This window comes from Cynocephalus volans, chromosome 8, assembly GCF_027409185.1.
Source record: "Cynocephalus volans isolate mCynVol1 chromosome 8, mCynVol1.pri, whole genome shotgun sequence".
NCBI lineage: Eukaryota > Metazoa > Chordata > Mammalia > Dermoptera > Cynocephalidae > Cynocephalus > Cynocephalus volans.
The window spans coordinates 149,647,623-149,672,175 of NC_084467.1; the positions used below are offsets into that span (position 1 = coordinate 149,647,623).

Below are 24,553 nucleotides of genomic sequence, written 5' to 3' on the forward strand. Positions count from 1 at the left end.
TTTATTTTTAGCTCCCACCAATAAGTGAGAACATGTGGTATTTCTCTTTCTGTGCCTGACTTGTTTCACTTAATATAGTTCTCTCAAGGTCCATCCATGTTGTTGCAAATGGCAGTATTTCATTCGTTTTTATAGCTGAGTAGTATTCCATTGTGTAGATGTACCACATTTTCTGTATCCACTCATCCGATGATGGACATTTGGGCTGGTTCCAACTCTTGGCTATTGTAAAGAGTGCTGCGATGAACATTGGGGAACAGGTATACCTTCGACTTGATGATTTCCATTCCTCTGGGTATATTCCCAACAGTGGGATGGCTGGGTCGTATGGTAGATCTATTTGCAATTGTTTGAGGAACCTCCATACCATTTTCCATAGAGGCTGCACCATTTTGCAGTCCCACCAACAATGTATGAGAGTTCGTTTCTCTCCGCAACCTCACCAGCATTTATCGTTCAGAGTCTTTTGGATTTTAGCCTTCCTAACTGGGGTTAGGTGGTATCTCAGTGTGGTTTTGATTTGCATTTCCCGGATGCTGAGTGATGTTGAGCATTTTTTCATATGTCTGTTGGCCATTTGTATCTGGAGGGCCAGCAATCCCAGGGTGTTCGGGGAGGTCTGGCTTGAGACTGAGAGTCTGACTTGAGACAACCATTACAAATGGTTGTCTTTTCTAAGGACTTGTGGTTCGTGGAATATAGCAAGACTCTCAGTCTCAAGCCAGACCTCCTCTAACACCCTGGGATTGCTGGCCCTCCAGTCTATGTGTCCACTCACTTCAATATGGTTAGAATAAGAGAGATAATAAAATACAGAAGAAGACAGATGGGAATAGATAAAGAAAATGTGATGCTCTCCAACTTCTGAATGAGAAAGGAAACTGGCTCACCAATGGAGCTACTCAAAAGCAAGACTTCCAGCTAAAAATGAGAAGCCAGTTAAGATTTTTCCCAAGGGAGATCAATGCAAGGATCCAGTAGCCCTTTGCGGATACGGAAATAATAATAGAATGTCCTGAGAGGGGTGCTCTGACAAGCAACATCCCTCAGACTGACTAATATCTACCCAACCACTTCACATTTTAATGGAGGTGCTAGGGCTGAATTAATAAATATTTAGTGGCTAGCAGTCCATGAACACCAACCTATCGGAATGAACACCCAACATATAAAAATGAACATCAGCTACTACATTCTGGCTCTAGCTGAATATCAGTACTGAGGCATACCTGTGACTATTTTAAGTCATTTTAGCTAAAAGTCAAGGTGGTATCTAAGTACTATCCCTTTATCAAGTACTAATTGGATTGCAAAATTTAGAATTACCAGTCCCTATATAGACAGGTAAGATGAAACAGTTAATTTCCTGAGAATCACATAGGCCTAACTAGTTGTAACTTCATCGAAGGATATTATGACTAAATCATTGACCTTACTGCCTCTGATATTAATGCACAGATTATGATGCCTGGTTGGCCTGTTTGGATATTAATAGTCATGAAAGTAAACAGGGGAAAAAATCATCACTAATTTTTTGTATGGGATTCTATAGGTGATACCAGGGAAACACCAAAATAATTTACAGGAATAGAAACCATGAATATGTATCAAGTATAGTTCAGGGAATTTTAATATTATTTAAAGTCTTTTTGAAAAGCAAAGTGTTTTCTTTGTCGCTAAAGTGTCTCATAGCTGATATCTCCCCCAATGCTCATGTAATATAATACACTAGCACTCATAGCACTGACATTTCACTCTCTACTGTTAACCTATTCTAAAACAAAGTGGGAGTCCTTGGAGAGGAGCTGATACCAAGATGGCGGCATGAGAATTAATGAGGGTCCTGGGATAGTGTGAATGGACAATTTCATCATCAATTGTGTGGTCCTCTGAATGATGCTGGTATACTAAGAGAATCGCAATACAATTCACTGTGGCCTATCCTCTAGGTGGTCACCTGACTTTTAATACATACTCTATCTTTTATAATTAAATTAGAAAAGTAAGTATATTCATCTATGGTTTCCATTTTTGTATTACTTCTTTTCAGATAAAACGGATTGCTTTTTACAGTTTCCTGTAACCTGGAAAAATCAAAGTAACATTTCTAACATTTTAAATGTTAGAGAAATTTCACCTGTGCACATATCTCATCTTGATACTTTTCAAAGTGAATATTTTATCACCTTCTCTATAATCTGTCGACCCTTGCCCATTACTCTCTGACCACATTTCCTATTATTATACACTCCAGGAAAAGCACTATAGGCTCCAATGCACCTCAGGGCTTTGAGCATGCCATTCACTCTGCTGGTAATTCTCTCCCCCAGGTAAACATATGGCTTACTGTGCCCTCACCTCTTTCAAGTCTTTGCTAACAAACTAATTTAAAATTGTACACTACCCCACCCACCCCAGCCACACACCACCCCTGGCATTCTCTATCCTTCTGGTTTATTTTTCTCTATGGCACTTATCACATCCTAAAACAATATATAATTTGCCTATTTTCTTTCTTGCCTCACTAAAACATTAATTCCAAATTTCCAGGTGTTCTTTCTCTCTCTGTATGCATGTGTGTGTGTGTGTGTGTGTATGCTATATTATATATATATATATATATATATATATATAGAGAGAGAGAGAGAGAGAGAGAGAGAGAGTAGGCTGATGCAGCTCCTGTACCTATAAATAGCACTAAATACTTATTTGTTGAATGAAAGAATGGTTACAAGTTCTAAGTAACTATTTTTTTTATTCTTTTTTAATAATTAAGGCATTTAAAACTGCATATTTCACTTTGAGTCTAAAATTTGTTGTGTTCTCATAGGTATTGCTATGAAGTGCCCTCTTTTTAATTGCTTCCTCTAGAGTTTAAAAATTTCCATTTTGATTTTCTTTAATTCAAAGATTAACCAGGAGTGAATTTCTTAATTTCCAATCAGGTAAGAATTTCATTTTTAAAAATTGACTCCACATTATCATTTAAAATATTTAACCCTACAACATTATGATTTTTAAAAATAGCCTAATTTATACTTTTTGTAACTTTTAACATCAGGAAATTAGTGTAACCTTATAATGGAGGTGTTTGTATGTTCTCTCTTAGTCTATCTGTAACCCACTTGATTGATGCAATCATAAACCAAACAGTTACATATATTTGAGTCTATTTCTAGACATTGTAGTATTTTCTACAATATTTCAATTAGTGTATCATCACCATCATCAACAGACATTTTCTGAGTTTTAATAAATGCTGACACCGTACACGTCCTCTCAAACTTCTTAGTGATAAGGGACTAGCAGGAGCTGACAGCCCTTCTCTAACATGGTTAACCAGGGAAGTATCACAGCGTAGTGATCAAGAACACAAGCTCTGTAGCCAGATTGCCTGAGTCTGGCTCCTAGCTTTGCCTCCATTATCTGAGTAATCTTGGGAAAATTGTTTAGATTAAACTTCAGGGTCCTCAATAGTAAATTTATAGTAATACTACCACCTACCTGTAACATTGTAGTAAATGATGGGGAAAAAAAAGGCAAAGCACTTAGAACAGCGTTGGACACAGTTTGTGCTTAGTACATGTTAGCTAGCAACCAGCTAACCATAACAGTCCTCAATAGTGAGTCATCCCAGAACTGTCGCCCGTTATCCTGGTATGTCTGTGGCTCTGCATGGAAGGATATTGGAGGATTCCACTGAAGGTCTCCTCTGTCTGCTACTTGTAGGTTAGGGCATTTGACAAACTGAGAATCTGTCAGCTTTGCCCTCATTCCAGCTGGTTTTCTGTAGTGTATCAAAGCATCTCTCTACTTTCCTATGCATAGATTAAATCATTTAATACATTCAGGTAGTGATTTAATTTTGTTCATTTCCGTGGGAATTTAGATGAGATTATGAAAGAAAAATCATGTATTTAGATCATAATAATGTATTATCATCCTTATGATTTTAATACATAGTTGAGGGTGTGTGTGCGTGCATGTGTGAGCGTGTGTGTGTTTGTGTGTGTTTAGCCTCCCTTAAAATTGGTAGGCTTTCCTTACATTCTAACTATTTTTTTTAGATTTGTTTATAGCTGACTTTCCTGCTTGTATGAACTAATTTTATTTCAGCTCAATAAAAGGTCCTAGCCCAAACTTGACCTTTTTCTTTCCTTTGAGCAACCTACATGAAGTCTTCCTGCTGGGTTTAATAGGACAACCACAACAAACCGACCTTCGTTTTCTCCTGTGTTCTTTTGGCACATCAGTGTTCTTTTGTGCTGTTCTGTTTGTTGCTGTCTGAAGTGCATCTAGATCTGTGATAGGGGACTTCTGTTTCAATTGACATTGATTTTTGAAATGTATTCCCTCACTTTATAACTTGTGGTGGCTGCCTTAAATAAAGTGCTTCAGAGATTGTTTTCGGTGTTAGGGATTTGAGGTAGTACACATCTTCGTAATATTTAGTTTTCATCTTCTTGATCCTTAAAGCTATTAGAAAATAAAGTCTTAGTTAATTTTCAAGGATGAAAACTCTGGATTTCGGTCATATGCCATATTAGCGGCTTCATATACATGCACATATCTGTGTGTGTGTGTACATACATGTACATGTGAAAAAATAATGATGCTGAAAGAGGTCTTTTAGAATTTTTTTTGTCCTCTGCATGAGGATTATAAAATATGCTATAAATATTAGAGATTGCACACTGAATGTAAATCATGTTACCAAATTAAGCATTAGAATAAATTTATCATTAAAGCAAATCAAATAAGATTTTCCCCTTTGAATTGAGCAAGTTTGATCAGAAAAAGGCGTTATTTGTTAGGTATACCTGACTTTTAGTCTTTAGTACAACATCAAATCATTTCTTACTCGTACTATCATTTAAAATAAGGAGTTTAGAACAAATATCATCTATTTATTTACCCAGCGACAATTTTGACATAACCAATTTCATCTACACACATAGAAACCTCTGATATAATTTGTATGAAAACTGACATAAGAAGAGACTTGCAAATGATATGAGAAAATCCATTGAGTTATTTCTCTTCTATGCATGTATTGTTATATTTTTTAAAGGATAGGAGATTTTTAAATTCTACTCAAAACTTAGTCAGATCTCCCCAACTTCATGGTGTTTGCCAGTGACCACAACACTTTAACAGGGAGTGTTCCTGAGAAAAGGTCATAGACAATATAATATTTCTTATATGTAACATGGGATACTGCTTCAGAATGGTGAAACCACCACACCATCACGACAGAGAGGCTGATGTTCAGCTTCCTATTTATTTTTGCAAGTTAACAGGTATCTATTTCTATCAAAACATAAGTAAAATTGTTTAGAAGTGATTCAAATATAAAAAAAAAAAAAACTGGCTCGAGACTCAGCCCTAATTTACCTATATTTAAAATTTGAAAATACACATATTCTAAAAATTCTTTTATCAATAACATTATAAGATTTGGAAAAACCTTAGTGTCTTTGGATCTATTTGTGACTTATATACAAACCATTGATGGTTAATGTGAGATCAACAAACAATCAGCTTGTTACTTTCTACTCCATAATATTTTTTTTTTCTCTGAGATGTAACTTCATGTACCAGTGAACCATCAAAGAAAGAGTTGCACTTAACCCCTCCATATTAGGCAAAATATTGGAATGCAAATCTCAGAGCTGAAGGTTATAAAAAATAAATGTGACAATGTGTTTTAGGAAGTGAATCAGCATTTAATTTCCAAGACCATATCAAGTTATATTTTCAGAAGGATGAAGTTGTTTATTTTCTAAGTCTGTCTGAGGAGGTAATTAAAAGAATAATTTGCAAAGGATTAATATCCAGCACTAAGAAAGCAACTAAAGCATTGCAGAAACAAAGACCTTCTACAATAATTTTCAGCTCAAGGTACCTGTCGAATAATTTATGGTGATTGAGATGAATGCATTACAATTGAAGACAATTCTAGATTAGATCTAAAAATGATGGGATACTGTGCCCCAAGTGTATACTGTGGGAAGTTAATAGGTGTTTCAGAAAGTGAGAATTTTCATTCTCAAATTTTCTTGTTCAAATAAACCTAACCAATTTTTTTGTCTAATTGTAAAACTTTACAGAGTATTAGGAACGCGTGCATTGTAGATCTCCAGGGAGAGTTTATAGTAATCAGAAGTCTCCAAATTTGCTTAACCATGACTCTTTTTTACAGAATGTATGTGTTCATGTATGTATTTTAGAAAATAAGTATTAATACCTTCAAAGTTATTTAGCAGAATATATTAAAGGAGTATCATCAATTCCTTAGTGAGGAGAAGACGAAGATTGATAGCAGATCCCTCTGACTACCTTCTGCTGCATGAACCTGTGGTCACTGTCAGAAAGGAACTTATTCTGGTTGTTTAACCAAGTGATCTTCATTCCAAATGGTGTTGGGAAAGGAGAGTGGGTCTTAATCATTCGAGACTTCACTTCCAAGATTTCCATGACTAAGAACTTGGTTTTCTTTCAAGTAAGTTTGCATAGGTGTTAAGAGAGGACTCTGGAGCTCTCTGTATTGCTTCTGTTCTCAAATCTAGTTATTTCAGCCAACAACTCAATTGCTTACCAGGCGGGAAAAGTGTTTGAGAGTGGCACTTAGTCTTCTTAGAAGACTACTCTAAGTGTGAAGAAGACATGGTAGGAGGCACTAAAGTGACATCTGAATAGCTAACCATGTGAGAAAAAAAAAGGAACAAATCTCTTTTATTTAAAATATGTATTATATATTCAAGACTATTCCTCTTGGCTGTTGACTTCCTCTCCTCATTTGAGAAAATCAACAAATATGGGAGAATAAGGTAACATGGTAGGATTTTTACTTAAAACATATAATGAGATGAAGACCTGCCATTCTGCCTTATTACACATACACACAATCACACACATACACACAATCACACACATACACAAATCACACACATACACATACATCCACAGAATTTCAGAATGAGCAAGGCCTTTTTGGCTCTGTTAGTATTATCAAAATCAGCTGTCTAACAAAGCGCCTACAGCAGGATGAATCTGGACATCGTTCTCATTTAGACTGTGGGCTGCAGGCAGCGTTCACTAGACAAAATGCCCAGGTGGCAAACTCTTTGATTGCTCTTTATCATCTTTTACATATGAGAGAACAACGAAGAGCAGGCACAGCACTATAATCCCACAGACCGTCATTTTATTTTATCATTATATTTTTACTCTCTAAAATGCCCCACCTTAGTGGCAGGTATGCCTAAAAAATATAAATATTTAAATAGTACAAATAATGTCACACCTATAAATGAATTAGTTGAAAAAGAATTAATTCAGCTAACAACTACCTAAAAACTAATAAAGTGAGACCATGAAAGAGCTTCTGCAGAAGTTCTGAGTACAAATACTATAGTGACAAGATAAGAACATTTCAGAACCACGGGTGCTCAAGTGTAGACCACATCAAGAATGGGGTGAAAGGCGGTGGCATAAGTAAAAGGGCAACTTTTGCCTCTTATGAGATGAATTTAGAAGTTGTCCTATACCATTATTTTTTTTTCTTTTTCTTCTTTCCTTCAAAATTTGCTTAATCTTCCTGGTTCCCTTGAATAAGAATCCAGTCTACTCAGACATTCTATACAAGTAAGGGTGCACTTCTTGTAGCACTTATACCGTTACCTTTATTATAAATTTTATTTTGAGTATGAAATACATGAAAAAATATTTTGCAGAAAATGTATTAATATATTAGAAACTGCCTATACACAGGAAATGAAGTTTTCTGTTTTGGAAATAGAAAATAATTATTTAAGCCCCTTCTATGTACTGGGTACTTTATAATTGCTATATCTTTTACATTTCTCAATAACAAGTTGAAGATGTCTAAATATTAAAGTCTTTCAAATTACTGCTTCATTATTACTAAGCATATGCCTGTGAGTCATTATGGAATGACTGAAACTCCAAAAATAATAAAAGATTCTTTTATAATATATATATGTAAGAAAAATTAATATCCTAACTTTCCCATACGGTTTCATATAAAATTGCTTTCAGCAAAAGTCCCTTGTATTAATATATAAATGCCATTTTAATTAAATCACAGATTCTGTAATATTAAAGGATTCGGAGGCCATTCAGAAAGGTCCTTTTATTAGTTATAATGCAAAATTGGCTGTAGTAATACAGGCCAAATAACAGTGGCTTATGAAAAATGGAATTTTACTCTTCTCTGAAATAATAGTACAAACATAAACAATTCAAGTTTAATATGGTGGCTTCAAAGAGGTTAGGATTTACCATTCTTTACACATTTCTTCATGCCGTGGTTTTTAGTTCCAGCATCACAATTACATTTTAGCTAGGCAGGGAAGGGGAGAAGGTGAGATGGCATAGATTTTTACTCCTTTAAGGATTCAATTTAGAAGTTTTATGCATTCCTTCCATTTACATCTGTTTGGCCATTATTAGTCATGTAACCATCCTAGGTGCAAGGGAGGCCTACAAGATTGATATAGCATGTTTTCAGATAAAACTAGGGGTTGTATTAGTAAAGGAAGAGAGGAAGTAAAGGAAGAAGGATTTGTTTTCTAGGTCTATTAGGTCCTTATGAGGAGATGAACTTAATCTAGGGCAGCATTCTCAAACGAAAGACGGCATAAAATAGTGTAGTTCAGTTACCTTTCAGGAATTTTGCATAGACACTTGCCAGTAATTGGTATAATCACTGTCCTTTAATAAAATTAAGGTCACTTGTTACTTATCTGAAAAATTTTAGAATATCAACAAACATTGACTACCTTCAAAAAACCAGATTATCGTAGGCTACTCATTATCAGAGTTTACTCAAGTAAGAAAAAGTTTTTTTTTTTTTTTTTTTTTTATGTCATATGAATTCCTGAGAACAAAAGTGGGGAGATTAATCTGAATGTCACACTTTATCAGACAGGAAGAACTACATCCTACATTATAGTCACTTCAACCTATCTACCATTATACAGGAATATGAAGAAACCATCTTATTAGCTGTGAAATTTATTTTATCAAAGTGGATGTAACAGTGTATGTCAGCTGAAAATTGCCAGTATTGCAGTTTGGTAGCTTCTCAAAATGTTAAATATAGAATTATCTTATCACACAGCAATTTTCCACTTGGGTAAATACCCAGGAAAATTGCAAAAATACGTTCACATTCAAAAGTGTGTGTAAATGTTCATAGAAATATTATTCATACTAACTTAAAAGTGGCACAACCCAAATGCCCATCCAATGATGAATGCTTAAACAGAATGTGGTATACCCATGTACTGATGCTGCAGCATGAATGAAACTGAAAGCACTACTCTAAGTGATAGAAGCCACTCACCAAAAAAACCCCACATATTGTATAATCGCATTTATATGAAATGTCCAGAATAGGCAAATCCATAGAGATGAATAGCAGATTAGATAAATCTATAGAGATAAGTAGTCTAGGGCTAGATGTGGGATTATGGGGAGTAGCTGTTAATTGGTACTTACCTTCCATTTGGGGTAATAAAAATATCCTCAACTCAGACTATGGTGATGGCTGCACAAATTTTAAATATACTAACATCCAATAAATTGTGAAAAAAATGCCAAAGAGTTATTTTTAAATGGAATTTTAAAGAAATGTATTGACCTTCAATCTTTTTCCAGTGAAAGAAATCTATAATTATAGATTTCTCTTCTTAACGACTTCAAAATCAAGTAATAATTCAGAGGTTTTATAGGAGAGACACTGGTACAAGTGTATTTTTTGTGATACTATTCTGTATTTCCTGTAGCTTTTCATTTTGATGTATTTTTAACCTGACCTCGAACAGAGAAATACAACTTTTTATTGCACTAACGGGTCAGTACATCTTAAAGTAGCAAATTCAAAAACTGCTTCCCCAAATTGCTTCCAACTCAAATACTTTAATAGCCGTCATCATTCATATTAAATGTTAGAAACTTTCACAGTAATTTTCAGAGGTTCGTGTAGAATGAGGTTTTCTAAATGTTGGTCATAGAAAATAAACCTTGAATTATTTTATTTGAAAATTGCATATTGAGAAATTTCACTCTGTGGTCCTGTTTACTTCCTATGCTCACAGTCTAACTCTAAGGCTTTGTATTTTTCTGTTCATTGTAACACAATTATTAGTTTACTACCACATGGAACAAGTTAGAGTGATTTCTTGATTCTGATGATGAAAGAAAGAAAACAAAAGAAGTATCAGTATGTGTTCCCCATTGTGCTATTACTTTGGAAAATAATTGCAATTTATTATTCTGAGACTTAAGAGAACATGCTGTTTTCAAGCTATCTCTAACAATATAAACAAAATTGCTATTTATATTACCACACCTGCATTCAGAAAAATAGATTGAACTCACTGTCAAAACGATATCCTCAGTTGCCTATATTGCACAATGTCTTACCTTTGTCTTGGCAGGCTGATGACGGGTTGTTTATGACACCTCTTGCTAAGACTAAAGAGCTTGTGTACAATTTTCTGTGCCTTTAGGAAAAGTTGCTTCATGCTGTTCTCCAGTTGTTCATAGCGGCGCTGAAAATTAGAATCCATTGTCCACAAATGCATTATGGTAGATGTGTTGAGGAAATAATTCATGGGTAGTCTTTTCATAAAGAACTTGAATTCATCTGAAAAAAATGTGAAAATTGAACATTTTAATTATAAAGCTGTTATTTTCTCATTTTCCCCAAACATTTAAAATATGTCAATATTCAAAACAAATAAATACAATTATTTGCGAGTAGCAAATTAATTTATGATGGGATATTTGTACGCTTTAGGATTATTTTATATTTTATTTTCCTTAAAATAGAACTTTTATGGAAAAAGATAATTAAAATAATTTGTGCTAAAGCAAATAGTTTGAGCAGGAAGTTTAAGTTCAACTTAACTTTTCTGTGTTCTCCTTATGATGGAAATTGAATAAACTTTCTCAAATACATAGTGGTCATTAAACTGATTTTCATTTTCAGCGTTAGTGTTAGTAATTCTAAGTATTACATATTAAAAATATTTTCAGAATTTTTATTAACTCAGTATAGAAAATACATAAAATCGTTACTCAATAATTTTATTAATTTTTAAAGAAAAAGACAGCTTTTTAAGTAGAAAATTACAATATTCAGCTGTACATCTGATTATTCCACGTAACTGACCATATTCCAATTTGTCATGACATAACAGTTTAAAACATAACTGTATGCTAAAGACAAAAAATTTAAAAGAATTTAAAGTTCCAATATTGGCTTTTGTTTTTTTGTTAATAATTATCATACCTTAAATTGCCTTCTTTTCAAATGTCTGATTAACCAAGAGTAGAAATAAAAGTTGATGCTACACTAAAATAAATAATAATCTAAAGAAAATATTAATAACCTAAACAAAAGAGATATTTGAGAAAACAGTCAAAAGATGGAAACAACCAAACTGTCCATCAACAGATAAATGGATACACAATAGAATATTATTCAGCTATAAAAATGAATTAAATTCACACTACAACACAGGTAAACCTTGAAAATATTACGCTTAGTGAAATAAGCCAGACAAAAAAGGACAAGTATTGCGTGAGTTCACTTATATGAAATATCGAGAATAGTCAAATTTATGGAGATAAATAGTAGATTAGAATTTAACAGGGTCTGGGTGAAGGGAAAATGGGAAGTTACTGCATAATGGTTACAGAATTTCCTGATCTGGGTGACAAAAACTGTTTGGAAAAAAGACAAAGAGATGGTTGTAAAACATAGTAACTTTAATAAATACCAGTAAATTATAGACTTAAAAATGATTAAAATGGTAAATTTTGTTATATATATTTTATTACAGTGAAAAAAAAATATATATATTTTAATGTAGTTGAGCCTTTTCTCCCATCTCTCCCTTCTAAAGTAACTATTATGAAGAGGGACTCAAAACATAAACTTTTTTTGCTTTTAGTACTTGTTTAAACAAGTTATTTTGTTAAGAATATTATGTTGCACCCATTTTCATGTAGTACATGGTTGAATTTCCCCTGACTCACACACCCACGCACCATAAGATTTGAAAGACATTTTCAATGGCTAAAGAAGTGTTATTTGGAAAGTCAAACAAACCACATTTTAGTCATTATTCTTCTTATAAAAAAGTTATAGGACACACATTAAACCTCAGCCTGCCTGCACCTTAATTTCCTCTAGCAAATGAGATAGAAAGTTCTACATTATAATACTCTCACTTAACTTAAAATTCTATGATGTTACAGAGAGCTGGTTTTTAATGCCCATTTAGTTAGTTTTAAATATTCAGTTTAAAAATAGTCGCTTTCAAATATCCAGTTTGGATAAGGTTTCTCAATGTCTAAGCACTGACTGTCTCTGCGGCAGTGTTTTAAAATCTGGAAATTATTGATATCATTTATTTAAACATGCCATTGACATCTGATAAAGTAAGCCATGTTAATACAGCTTCATATTTAGAACGATGAATTTCCACTTATTTTATGTATTATGGCTATTTCAATATTTAGATTCAAACCATTTCATCGATGTTGGGAAATATAACATTTTAACAATTCACAGCAAATTATATTTATGAATATTGGTATTATTTCTTCTACAAAAATAAACACAGAGCTCTAGCCTCTTTTGGACTTTGAGGGTGCAGACTTTTACCTGAAGAAGAAGGAAAAATAAAACAAAAAATGAAAAGACTTTTTAAAGCAAAAAAATATATATATATGGAAAAAGATTTTAGAGGGCATATCCATTTGGTATGCTTCAAATCATTTCTTAAGTAAGCAGAGTGTAAATAATAGATGTACTTTAAAATTCCAATTTGACAGTACCCTACATTTTGTTTAGTCCCATATGTCTCTTTGAGAAATTCCCTCTTTTGAATAAAGAGTTGATGCATGGAAATTGGAAAGCCTTCCTTGGATTACTCACAGAGCAGATGCTGCAACTTTGAACACTAATCATTCATTTCGCTGTCATCTTTTACTTGAACACTTTTGATAAGCCTTTCTAGTGTCACGGGTATGCATATCTTAATTATGTTCATTGTTTACTATAACACTATTGGGAAAGATTCTAAATCAGTAAATTTTATTCAAGTTAAAGAATATTTTAAAACAGAATTTGTTTATTTCGTTCAAGTATATATAATAGCGTATGTCAGTTGAAAATTGACAGTATGTAATTTCTAAAAAACAGAGTTTTAACGTGACACTTGAATAATTACTTCATTATGAAGTCATTAACAGTCATCACTGACAGTCACCCAAAACATTTATTGAACACCTGTTGTGCACAGAACATACAGATGTTTCAGTCTATGACAGCAAGTACAGATACACCTTTCATCTTATTTTTAAAAATGAATAATAACATGCAATATTTTCAAATGCTAAAATAACATCTTCAGTATCTGAAATTCATTCTGCTTAGAAGTCAATAGAATCCCCAGAAATATTCCTTTGGATATCTTTTCTTTTCCTTTTTGGAAATTAGTAAAACTCACATTTATAAAATGTAGAAATGAAATTTGAATGACACATTGGAATTATTATATAAATCGATTTGCATAACTACAAAGAGAAAATACAATAATCAGGAATGCCAGCTGACATTTTATCTTACAGTTATTTCCAAAGCTATGTAGAAGACAAAGTACTCTGCTTTTAAAGTGTCAAATAAACAATGACTAGCCATACTTCTGGGGGTGTATACATACGGTTGCAATACAAAACAAATCAATGTCATCTAATAATCACCCAGAAAAACTGAATTTAATACCTAGGCTATTAAAGAGATAATATCCTAGAAATATCTATTTTTTAAGTATGTATCAATTGAGTACTTTTGCATAACGTAGTGTTGAGGACTATAGAGAAATAAAATAACAAAAACCAACAACAAAAATAATAATGGTAATAAACACTGTTTTTGTTGGAGAAATTTATAATCAGCCACAGTCGTCTTAACAAAACCAATTCACTTGAAGCAAAGAATAGTAAAAAGGGAAATTTATTGTATTAATGAATCCTGTAGAGGGAAAGAGAATTAGGGTAGGTGACAACTTTCCAATAAATTATAGATGACTAGCTAGGCACCACATTAACTCTCTGAACTGCTTCTACTTCTCTCATTAAAAATGAAGTATTTTTAAATACAGCTGAATGAAGTTTATTGTTCTTTTTTTGTACCTTTTCCATTCATAAAAACTCTAGTTGACACTTCATATCTAATTAGCTAATTTTGAAACTAATAATCTCTCTCTCTCTATATATATATCTCTGCTAACATGAGCTCTTACTTTGGGAAGGTATTCTTTAGTGTTTTAAATATTAAATCAATTAATTCTCCCAATAATCCTTCATGCAAATTTTATTGGAGCAATGTTGTGTGCAGAATGCAGATGAGCTTTGGTTTCATAACTATTGTCAGCAAAAAGTTTTATTAGCACTACTGTGTTTACATAATGATCATATGTATTTATATCTTTATGCTGTTTATTCTCAAGCTTCACAGTTGAACTAAATAGATGAGAGTGGGTAACTGCAAATTTTCAGAATATAAAAGGACCAGCCATAAATAACATATTTCCAGATCGGTGTTTCCATCCATATTGATAAACGTAAAAATCATAGACCAAAATAGTTGATTATTTATTTTCAAATATTCAGAATCTCTAGTTAGAACTGTTTTTGAACATATTTTCAAATATGTTCTAAAGCATTCTAAACTTTCTAGAGCTTTAAGAATATGTATTTTATGTCCTCAAAAGTATAGAAAATTAATCAGGTATTTTTTCGTTATTTAGAAATGAGTTCTTGAGTTATAAATCTACCTAAATAATCCAAAACAGAATCTGCTGCCATTAGAAACTAGAACTACGCATAGAAAGGACTGAGGGAGAAAACTGGGGCTTTTATGATTTTCGGGAATTCATATTAATATATTAACTTTATTAAAAATTAATTCAATATCGTGTGTAAAGACATGGCCAAAAAATACTACTGAATTATCAAAACACCAGGTACATAACTTATGCTTCAGAATTTAAATAAAACGGCATTATTTAATTACTTGTTAATATAAGGGTAAGGGTCTACTTGTTCACATTTTATGTGTCTTTTTAGATCAATTAACATATTGGCAAAGTGTGTTTTCAGAAGAAATGACAGTTCTGTATGAATGACAATTTTATTTATCGTTAAACAATAGAAACAGTGTTACTATAATAATAACAAACTGGAGTACAATATCTAATGAAATATGTAAGAACATGGACACAGAGCCCTTACAAGAAAAAGAGAAACAGAAGAAAATGTGTGTCAGATATTTATGGAGTTCACGCAAATACTTGTTTTTAAGCAGAAATGCTGATCATTTCCGATTTTATGATACTACCAATTTGCTGGCTTTAAACTCATATCTCCTACTTGCATTTGCAAGCATTTGGGATAAGTAAACAATAGTAACAAAAATTTTCTGTAAGCAGTAAGCTAATAAAACAAGTATTAGTTCCTTCTACTGACTGCCGTACTGTGGCCTTATCTGTACATGAGCACATGTCAAGTATGTTCCATTTCTTTGGCTGGATTTTTCTTTATTAATTTGTTTGCTGTTTTTCTGTTTGGTCTACAATCGGTCTAGACATATAGGAAGAACTTCCTCCAAAGCTGCCATATAAATATCAAACCGTATCTACCGCTGACCTTCGATATTATTGCCCAGCCAGAGCTTACTCTCATAAAGCTATTTCTTATTTTTTGGCAGCTACAGTTTCCTGGAAGATAGTATAAGTTCCTCTATCTTCTGATTTTCAATGACAAAAGATCTTCTAGAAAATTTGTTCATTGAAAACCTTGACACCACAGAAATACTCACCTGAAGGAGGTATGATACAAAACTGATGAAATGGGAAAAAAGTGGGAATGTGAGTGGAAGAGTCTTGGGGCTAAAAAAGCTGAGACAGAGAAAACCCAAGCCATCAGGCGTCCTGAATGGCAGAAAGTTTACCAAGGGCTGAAATGACATCTGATTCTTGGGGGGAATGAGACTACTGCACACATTTTTACCCACTGTATAATTTTGACTAGAATTGGTCATTTTTACTTTTACAATTTTTTTTTTCTCCAAACATTTCTAAGGGACTGTTTGAATGATTTGTAGCGGTTTAGAAATTTCCCAACTTCTGCAGTAAATCACTGATACGACTTTGCGTGGCTACATACCAATGCGAGTGTTTTCAAACCATTCTACATGCCATGGGTATAGAGTTTATGCTGCGACTGACAAAACACTGTAATGTTGCATGAAGTGAATGGCAAGCCTGTTCCATAGTTTGTGAACTGGCCAATTTTATGAGACTAAAAAGTGATGGGTACAAAAGAGCATAAATCAGAAACAGATCCTAATTCTTTAGTACCTGCCTAGAAATAAGTTGTGCTTTGTCTGACTGCTGTATTTTTCTTTGAAAGATACATCATATTTTATATTAAAATATTTCAATACATTAAGCCAATTAGAATAACCCGTCCTTCATTGGGTTGCCCTGTTTTCCAAACAGGTTAAGTCAGCTAGAGCTTGTTTTTCCTACAAAGAATCTGGGCTGTCTGACAGAGGCACAGATAGAACTGGTTTGGCAATAGCTTCCAAAGACAATTAGGAGAATATGTGATTTTTTTCCTGAGCTGGATGAGACAAAAAGCTTTATAAATCCATAAAGTATTAAGGGTGGAACTGTGACCACAGAAATACCACCTGTGCTCATCTAGAATGCAGTGCTTCTTGCTGCAATGGCATTTGGGACTATGTGGCTGTTTGGAATTGAAAGAATTGCATGAAAAATTTAAAGATGGACTGAGATGGTTACTACTAATAGAGATGGCTTGTTTAAAAAGCTCAAGTTCCTACACTTTTTTCTCAAAGCACAGAATCAATGCTAGAAACTTTCAAAGACTATGTTAAAGGAATCATCTGTTTTTTTTTTTTTTTTTTTTTAAATCTTTCGAAGCTGTAGGGCTTCAGAACAAACTTTGGTCCCAATATTAAGTTTAAATTCATGCCAGCTCTGTTTTGTTAAAGTTAGAACTAACACTGATTGGGCAGGCATGGGAACCTGGGAACTGGAAGGTAGACAGGTAGATACAAGGGTACTTCTTGTAAGGTTTTGTATTATCTTTTAATTCCATTTTTCCAGGAACTCTTTGAAGTACCCTCATATAAGGAGGACTGGGATTAATTCAGAATAATCAAAAGCATGAATGCTTGCTTTCCTTGTCCTCCCCCCCAAAACAGCAATTCTTCCCTGTTTGATAGACTAACCTTGTCTTACTTTCAGACATTGCAATGATCTTAATCAAAGGAATGACCTTCATTGGAAACCCAGTGCTTATCATAACACAGTACCATCACTCATCATGCCCAAGGGGAGCTTATTAGAAATATTTTAAGAGAAGAATAATTTTCTAGTAGATTATTAAAAATGTATTTTTTTTTATTGGAGGAAAAAGCATTACATGCACTGGTGAAAATACTGCCAGCATCTCTGATGAGTGCTGTATTGGCTGTTTTCTGTAGACTGGGGACACGAGTGAGTGTGAAAATCTGTATGAAATCAGATGAGCTCTCTGATTTCAAGGAGGATAAAATTACACCACTATGTCTGATGCCTAGAAGCAGCTACTAGCCATCAGAGGCTCAGTGGACATAAATATTTTAATACACAACAAGTCTGATTTCCTACATAGAAAGTTCTAACCTGTAGGAATTTTAGAGTTTACCACACTGCAGTCCCTAGGGACTTAAACATAGAACCAATGACTTTAGGTCCTATTTTATTTACATAGTTTAAAAAAAAAAAAAGACCTAGGTCTGGCACAAAGAGAACAAAGCTATCCTATCAAGTACTCAGACATAAATTATTTCAGAGCCCCAAAACTCCTGTATCACAGCTTAAGTAGGGTAAAACTTCCCCTTAAATTGCTAATGTTAATTCCTGGAGCTCTGAAATGCCACCATATTCCAAGAATCAGAGGGTGGTCTTCTTATAGAAACAAGGTAGTAAATTCGGTTTTCCCTGTATCCCCTTCAAATTAGGCCCAGTAGGACCACACCCATGCCATGTTTATTTTCCCACTCCCTGACTAACAAATTAGAAGAGCATTATATTAAGTGAAACAAGTCAGGCACAGAAAGAGAAATACCACATGTTCTCACTTATTGGAGGGAGCTAAAAATTAATATATAAATTCACACACACACACACAAACCGGGGGGGGGGGGGGGAAGAAGATATAACAACCACAATTATTTGAAGTTGATACAACAAGCAAACAGAAAGGACATTGTTGGGGGGGAGGGGGGGAGGGAGAAGGGAGGGAGGTTTTGGTGATGGGGAGCAATAATCAGCTACAATGTATATCGACAAAATAAAATTTAGAAAAAAAAAAAAAGAAGAGCATTAGCTCTATAACCTATTTTGCAGTAAGATCTGTTAACGTAAAAAGACAAAGTGGAACTTCTCCTTCCTACTAAAAGTATAAATCCAAAGTCACATTGCTTGTTTTTCATTCTTGACACAATTGCAAGAATAAAATTGTCAGAATAGTATCCATATTTCTTCTTCAATTAACTCACCAAGTTGGCTATAGCTTAAACATAGAGTAACTCCGATAAAACTGCTATTCCTGATGTGGTTGTTTTACCAGTTGCATGACTCCTGGCACAATGGATAAAGCTTCTCCTCTGGTACAAATTGTTTTCTACATCACTATACACAGAGAATACCAGAAACAATTTTCTTCCACATGTTAGTTATGATAGTTAAACATCCTCATTGTATTCTAAAGTTAAATAATTTCTCAGCTGCTGTGCTATGATTCACTTCCCAGGGACGAAGATTATGATCCTCTCATTGTGCCAGAGGACATATTTTGTTAATGACATAAAACTGAAAAGACTTGAAAACCACCGGTAGCAGGTATCCCCGCTGCTTGCCTGTACGTTAGCTGTGCATGAAGACTGCAAACAAATCTTACTTATTCTGAGAGTCCAGTGATCCTGAGCACATTTGGATATTTCCTTCAAAATGATGACCATATAACTGCCTTGTCATCTCTCTGTAATAAGAAAGATGTACAAATCTCGAATTGTTCAAATGAATTCTCTGGTGACATTATTGATAATGATGACTTCAGTGATCTGGGTTGGGGTGACAGATGTGCCAGCTGCAGATTCTTGTGCTCCATCATGACCTCAAGAGGTTGCTCCTGCTATGTGGTTTCAGGATTGTTCCTGGCATGGGTTGGGGTGACAGATGTGCCAGCTGCAGATTCTTGTGCTCCATCATGACCTCAAGAGGTTGCTCCTGCTATGTGGTTTCAGGATTGTTCCTGGCATAGCCTCTGAGCCAGCATCTCCAGTCTTCGTGCTGATTCTATGAGCTATCCAATCCAATGTCTTTAAATAAATTCCTTTTCTGCAGCAGCCAGAGTCTGTTCTTGCAAGAATGCTGATGGATACAACTAGTTAAGGCCTCAAGGGTAATTACACTCTATAGTTCAACAAGAGTTTAAAAAATATCTATGGAGTGTCTACTGTGTGCCAATCACTGTGCTGGTTAAATGTTAAACTATAATAATTATTATTATAACTATAATAATAGCACTTTCCTCATAGGAATTCTGTGCAGATTAAATTAGATAATTACTATGAAAACTTAATAAAGTGCCTTTTACATAGTTAGTAATAAATGGATGCTAGTTATTATTTTTATATAATTTATTCAGTGTTTTTATGTGTGCTGTGCTGAGTACTTCATGGATTATCTCATTTAATCCTTACAACGGTCCTAGGAGATGGGTACTATTATAATCTGCATTTTGATAATGAGAAAATGTCTCTTAGCAAGGTTCAACAAACTGTTTAAAATGGCACCATTACTAATTAGAGCCCAGAATACACTAAGTCTGAAAAAAGCATGGCTCCTGCTTTAATAAGCATAAACTCCTAGAGTTGACAGGAAAATAAAATTATTATTCCCTACATTTAAAGAGTGCTTTTGTTTGGTAGACTTTTCACAAACATTAACACATCCAGTCTCATAACAACCATGTAGTAGGACAGCATGGCTTTGTGAAGATATGGTGTGAAACTTATTTAAGTTATAGGTTCATTGCACAGAGTCAACTATGAGAGAAAAATAGTGAAAATAATAGATCCAAAGAAATATAAAATATAATTTTATATTTCTCTGAGGGGCATAACAATGTTTTATTTTTCTTTGTATTTTCCCTTTCCAAAAACCTAAGCCAGCATATTAGACATACTATAAATTAAGTATATAATTCTTAAATGGCCTAACCAATTGACAAGATCCAGAAAGAAATGGTTGAAGCAAAATATAAACATATACAGAGTTATTCATATGGAAAAGTAGAGTCTGAGCTTAGTCATATAAAACACAAAGCCAAATGTGACCCACATGGGAAAAGAAAGTTGATATAAAAAGTATGCTACAGTTCTAGGCCTTAATACTACTATCAAAAAAGGAAATTTGGGTTGAAAGCAATACTGCAAGATTAAAACATAGATAAATTTCTTTATAGATGAGAAAACGGCAAACGAGATTCAGGGAGTAAAATTACAGTGTATGTAAATTCCAGATGGATAAATAATCAAAATACTCTGCAAGAACATGCAACCCATTGATTATAAGCAAAACTAGAAGTGCATATTCATGATTACATATGTAAAAATTTTCATTCAGTACCTTTTAAGTATGAAGCACTCTTCTAGGCCCTTAACTCTCTTAATTCTATGTAATAGATATTGCTGAAACATCATCATAGTGAGATGATAACCATGACAGAGATATAGAGTAAATTCTCCAGGTGTGTTGCCTCCTACATAATGCCTAGAGAAAAGCTGCTGAATACACAAACAATATTGTCTACGAGACCAAACTCATTTAAAGTCATGTACCTACTAGCAGACAGGAATCTAGGGCTAGCGAGATGGTTGTGAGAAGTAAGAGACTTTACTTCACGCCCTGTAAATAGCAAGTAATACTCGGAATACTCGTTCTCTTAAACAGGAAAAACACGCCAGATACAAACCCTTCTCTTGTAGGCCAGTTATACAACTTTGAGGCAGTTTTTATTCCTTTTCAACAGTCAACAAAAATGACGGCCAAAGAAGTTTAGTGATTTCCCCATAATGTACAGAAAAGTTGAATTAGTACTAAAACTAAGAACTTTCAGCTGTAATTTGTCTTTCATACTATGTTGCCGTCATGTGTCATAAACACAAATGAAAAAATATAATAATTAATATAATACTAATTTACATATGATATAAATATTAGGAAATATATTCAAACAGGAAATTTTTAAAACTATATAAATAACATCATCAACTTTTTTTAGTATTCACATTGGCAAATTAATTAATTTTTTGTTCAATGCATTATGATTGTGGCTTCTTTTTTTAAATTTTTTTTTTCACTGAGTATGCATATTCATGGATACAAAGCCGACCATCACCACCTGTGCCCAAGATGTGATGATCAGATCAATACTGGCATTTATAATTTAATTAAGAGCAAGCACAAAGGATATTATTGTAAGCTATTCCTATGTAGTGTATTGAAGTATAATCCTAAGTACAGTTAGAGCTCTCATTGCACTATAATGAAATTTACCTGAGTTCTTGGTCATTAAACCCTATCAAAATATTTTAGAACTTTGGAAAACCAAACTTTAACCAAGAATAGGCATGCCTTTCAATCCTCTAAGGAAAGAAAGCAACCTAAACCCTGCTCAAAAAAAAAACCAGGGAAACCATGTCTAGACAGGAAGGTTGTCTCCACCAGCCACATCGAGGGTCTCTACACACAAGTAGGTGGACAGGGAAGCCAGGCAGTTATCCTGCGCCATGACATTTAGTTGACATTTGCTTTTCAAAATCCTATTTTATTCCTTTTCCAAGCAGTTTTTATGGAGTACCTACCGGATGAAAATTAAAAACAATATGATAAAATTTTCAATAAGACAGAGTCAGTGCTTGGGGTGACAATAAAATGCCTAAAACCTTACATATGAGTTAATTCCTTCCTCAAATATTTAAATATTGTTTTTTAGCACAATTAAGAGATGCTATGCTATTTTCATTATGCCATGATTACAAATATTCCTTATATTTCTTAGTTGTTGAAGGCTTTTTTCTCTGAATTGAATTAACCAAATAAGTGTTGCATATCTCCAATGCATTTTTTATAAGATTACTTAAGTTTGCTAGGAACTTGGCTTTTTTTGAATAAAAACAGTATGTGATGCTTCCAACTGATCATGCTTAGTCAATTCATTACAACTTAAGACATCTCAGACTGTGGCATTTACACTTTACACACCAGTGGCAGTTGTACTAACTTGTTTATTATGAATTCAGCACCACTGTTACCAGTGTAAAGCTGAGAACTTTTTCTCTAGACCACCTTCCTTGGACAGTTCCAGGTTAGAGTGTGTCAATGAGCAAAACTCTTGCTGGATGTGGAAGGCAGACATGAAGTGGCAGCCATCATCTTCAGAAGGTTATGATGATGAGCATGTGACTGTCAAACATAGTCCTTCCCAAATGCAGTTCCGTGGTGACCTCCACAGATACAGCAGCATCCACAGAAATGGCAGCATGCCAGAAGCAGCCACTGCCCAATCCCGCTGCACGGCTACCACTTCATAGCGACCAGATCCACGCCACCTCTTGGACCTGTCCACAGGCTCTGGCTTTTCTATCCTACCAGGGCTTTGAGATTAAGTGGACTATGGATATTTAACTAGTTCTCTTTCTACACCCCCTTCTATTCCTTCACTTTCCCTGTTCCTCCCTCATATAAGCACTACTTCCCATTTCAAATTCCTTGTTCTCATCACACTTTAAGTGGCTTTATTTTCCCATCTAACTGCAGATGAAGAAATCAGGTAAGGCAGCTGTGACTTGTTACCTACCCACATCCGTTCTCCTCTTTTTATTACTACCAGAACATGGATTTTGTTGTGGAAAGCAGTGGGTCCGGATATAGAGCTGCTTGCAGCCTCTGGTGAATATGTGACAACATTCTGGCCAATGTGACAAAAGCGGCAATCTCTTGGGGGTAGGGTGGTGGGAACTTCTGTGTGGGTCAAATTTTGATCTTCAGATTTAGGTCTTATTCTGCTTCCTTCTCAGGCTTTCCTGCATCCTCCTGAATGAAATGCAGACCCAAAGCTGGAGAAGCCATATTGTAACCATGAAGGAGAGGTGACAAGAAAGGGAGAGACCTTGGTCTTCATCGACTGAAGCCCTAGAAGCAGCACTGGCACTACCACCTCACTGTTGTTATGTGTTGATTGTTGTCAATGAGAACCGGAAAGAAAGAGCAGAGAGTGCAAGCCTTTTAAAGCAAGATACCCAGACATCTCATCTCAAGAACTCATTGAAATACTAGAAATTACTGAAGACCCCAATGAGTTTTTGTTTGTGTGTGTCCTTTGCATTTATCACATTAAATTAAATATCTTTTTATTAATTCATGTAAAATAAAATAAGTAACAGATTTCTATGAAAATAACTATATTTTCCAAAACAAACAAACAAAAAAATTGTGAGAAGATTGGCATTGTTTCACATTTTTGCACACTTCTTTAATTTAATGTCTGGCTTAAGAGAAAAGACCTGGATTCTCATATCAGCTTTTGCATTCAATTTTTTGCAATATCACACGCTATGTAGCGTCTAGAAATCTCTATTGTATGCTGGTAAGAGAATAAAAGTGAAAAATAAAGCAAATAACACCTCAATGTGATTATATCAAGCGGCTTGATTCTGTGGACCTCCTTAAAGTTCCTCAGGGATCATTAGGTTTCTCTTGACTATACATTGAGAACTGCTGCTTCAAAGAATAACATAATGATCACATTATATATTTGTAAGACACTTTATAATTTACACATTACTTCAGTTAAGATCTTCATCAGTCCTGTGATGTAAATAGGAATATTTCAGCTCTATGGGCTCCCTTTCACAGTCATGGTAACAGCTTCAGTCTGGCACATCTTTCCAGCATCAAAGTTGATACCTACACTGCCTAGCCCTTAAAAATTTGTCTTATTTCCATTCTGCCATGGTAGTTCTCCTGTGTGGAAGGTAATATTGAAAGGATGTTTAAAAAAGATGTAAAGCTGAAATAATTCATTTTTCTAAATATATACATACGTGTATATGCACGAGAGTACTTCAAAAACTCTCGGGAAAATAGAATTAAAAGATAAGATAAAAATTTCCATGAACTTTTTGAAGTACTCTCCTATACACATACACCTACATACATATAGATCATACATATATAAATATGATATATATTATATATCTTAAACTATCTATATACATATAAGCTCCAAAAATCAAAGTTTATATATTATGTAGCAAATGTATCTATCATACCTAATATATAAAATATATTACCTAATATATAAAATA

At 34.0% G+C, this 24,553-nt stretch overlaps 1 protein-coding gene across 2 annotated transcripts in view; it reads right to left on the minus strand.

The window, feature by feature from the left end:
- The window catches only part of BRINP3 (BMP/retinoic acid inducible neural specific 3), a 366,300-nt gene that overhangs the window by 51,403 nt on the left and 290,344 nt on the right, over window positions 1-24,553 (minus strand). For both annotated transcript variants that reach the window (XM_063106876.1, XM_063106877.1), the window contains one exon: window positions 10,453-10,675. In XM_063106876.1, the coding sequence (XP_062962946.1) occupies window positions 10,453-10,675 (223 nt within the window). The remainder of the gene's footprint in view (window positions 1-10,452; window positions 10,676-24,553) is intronic.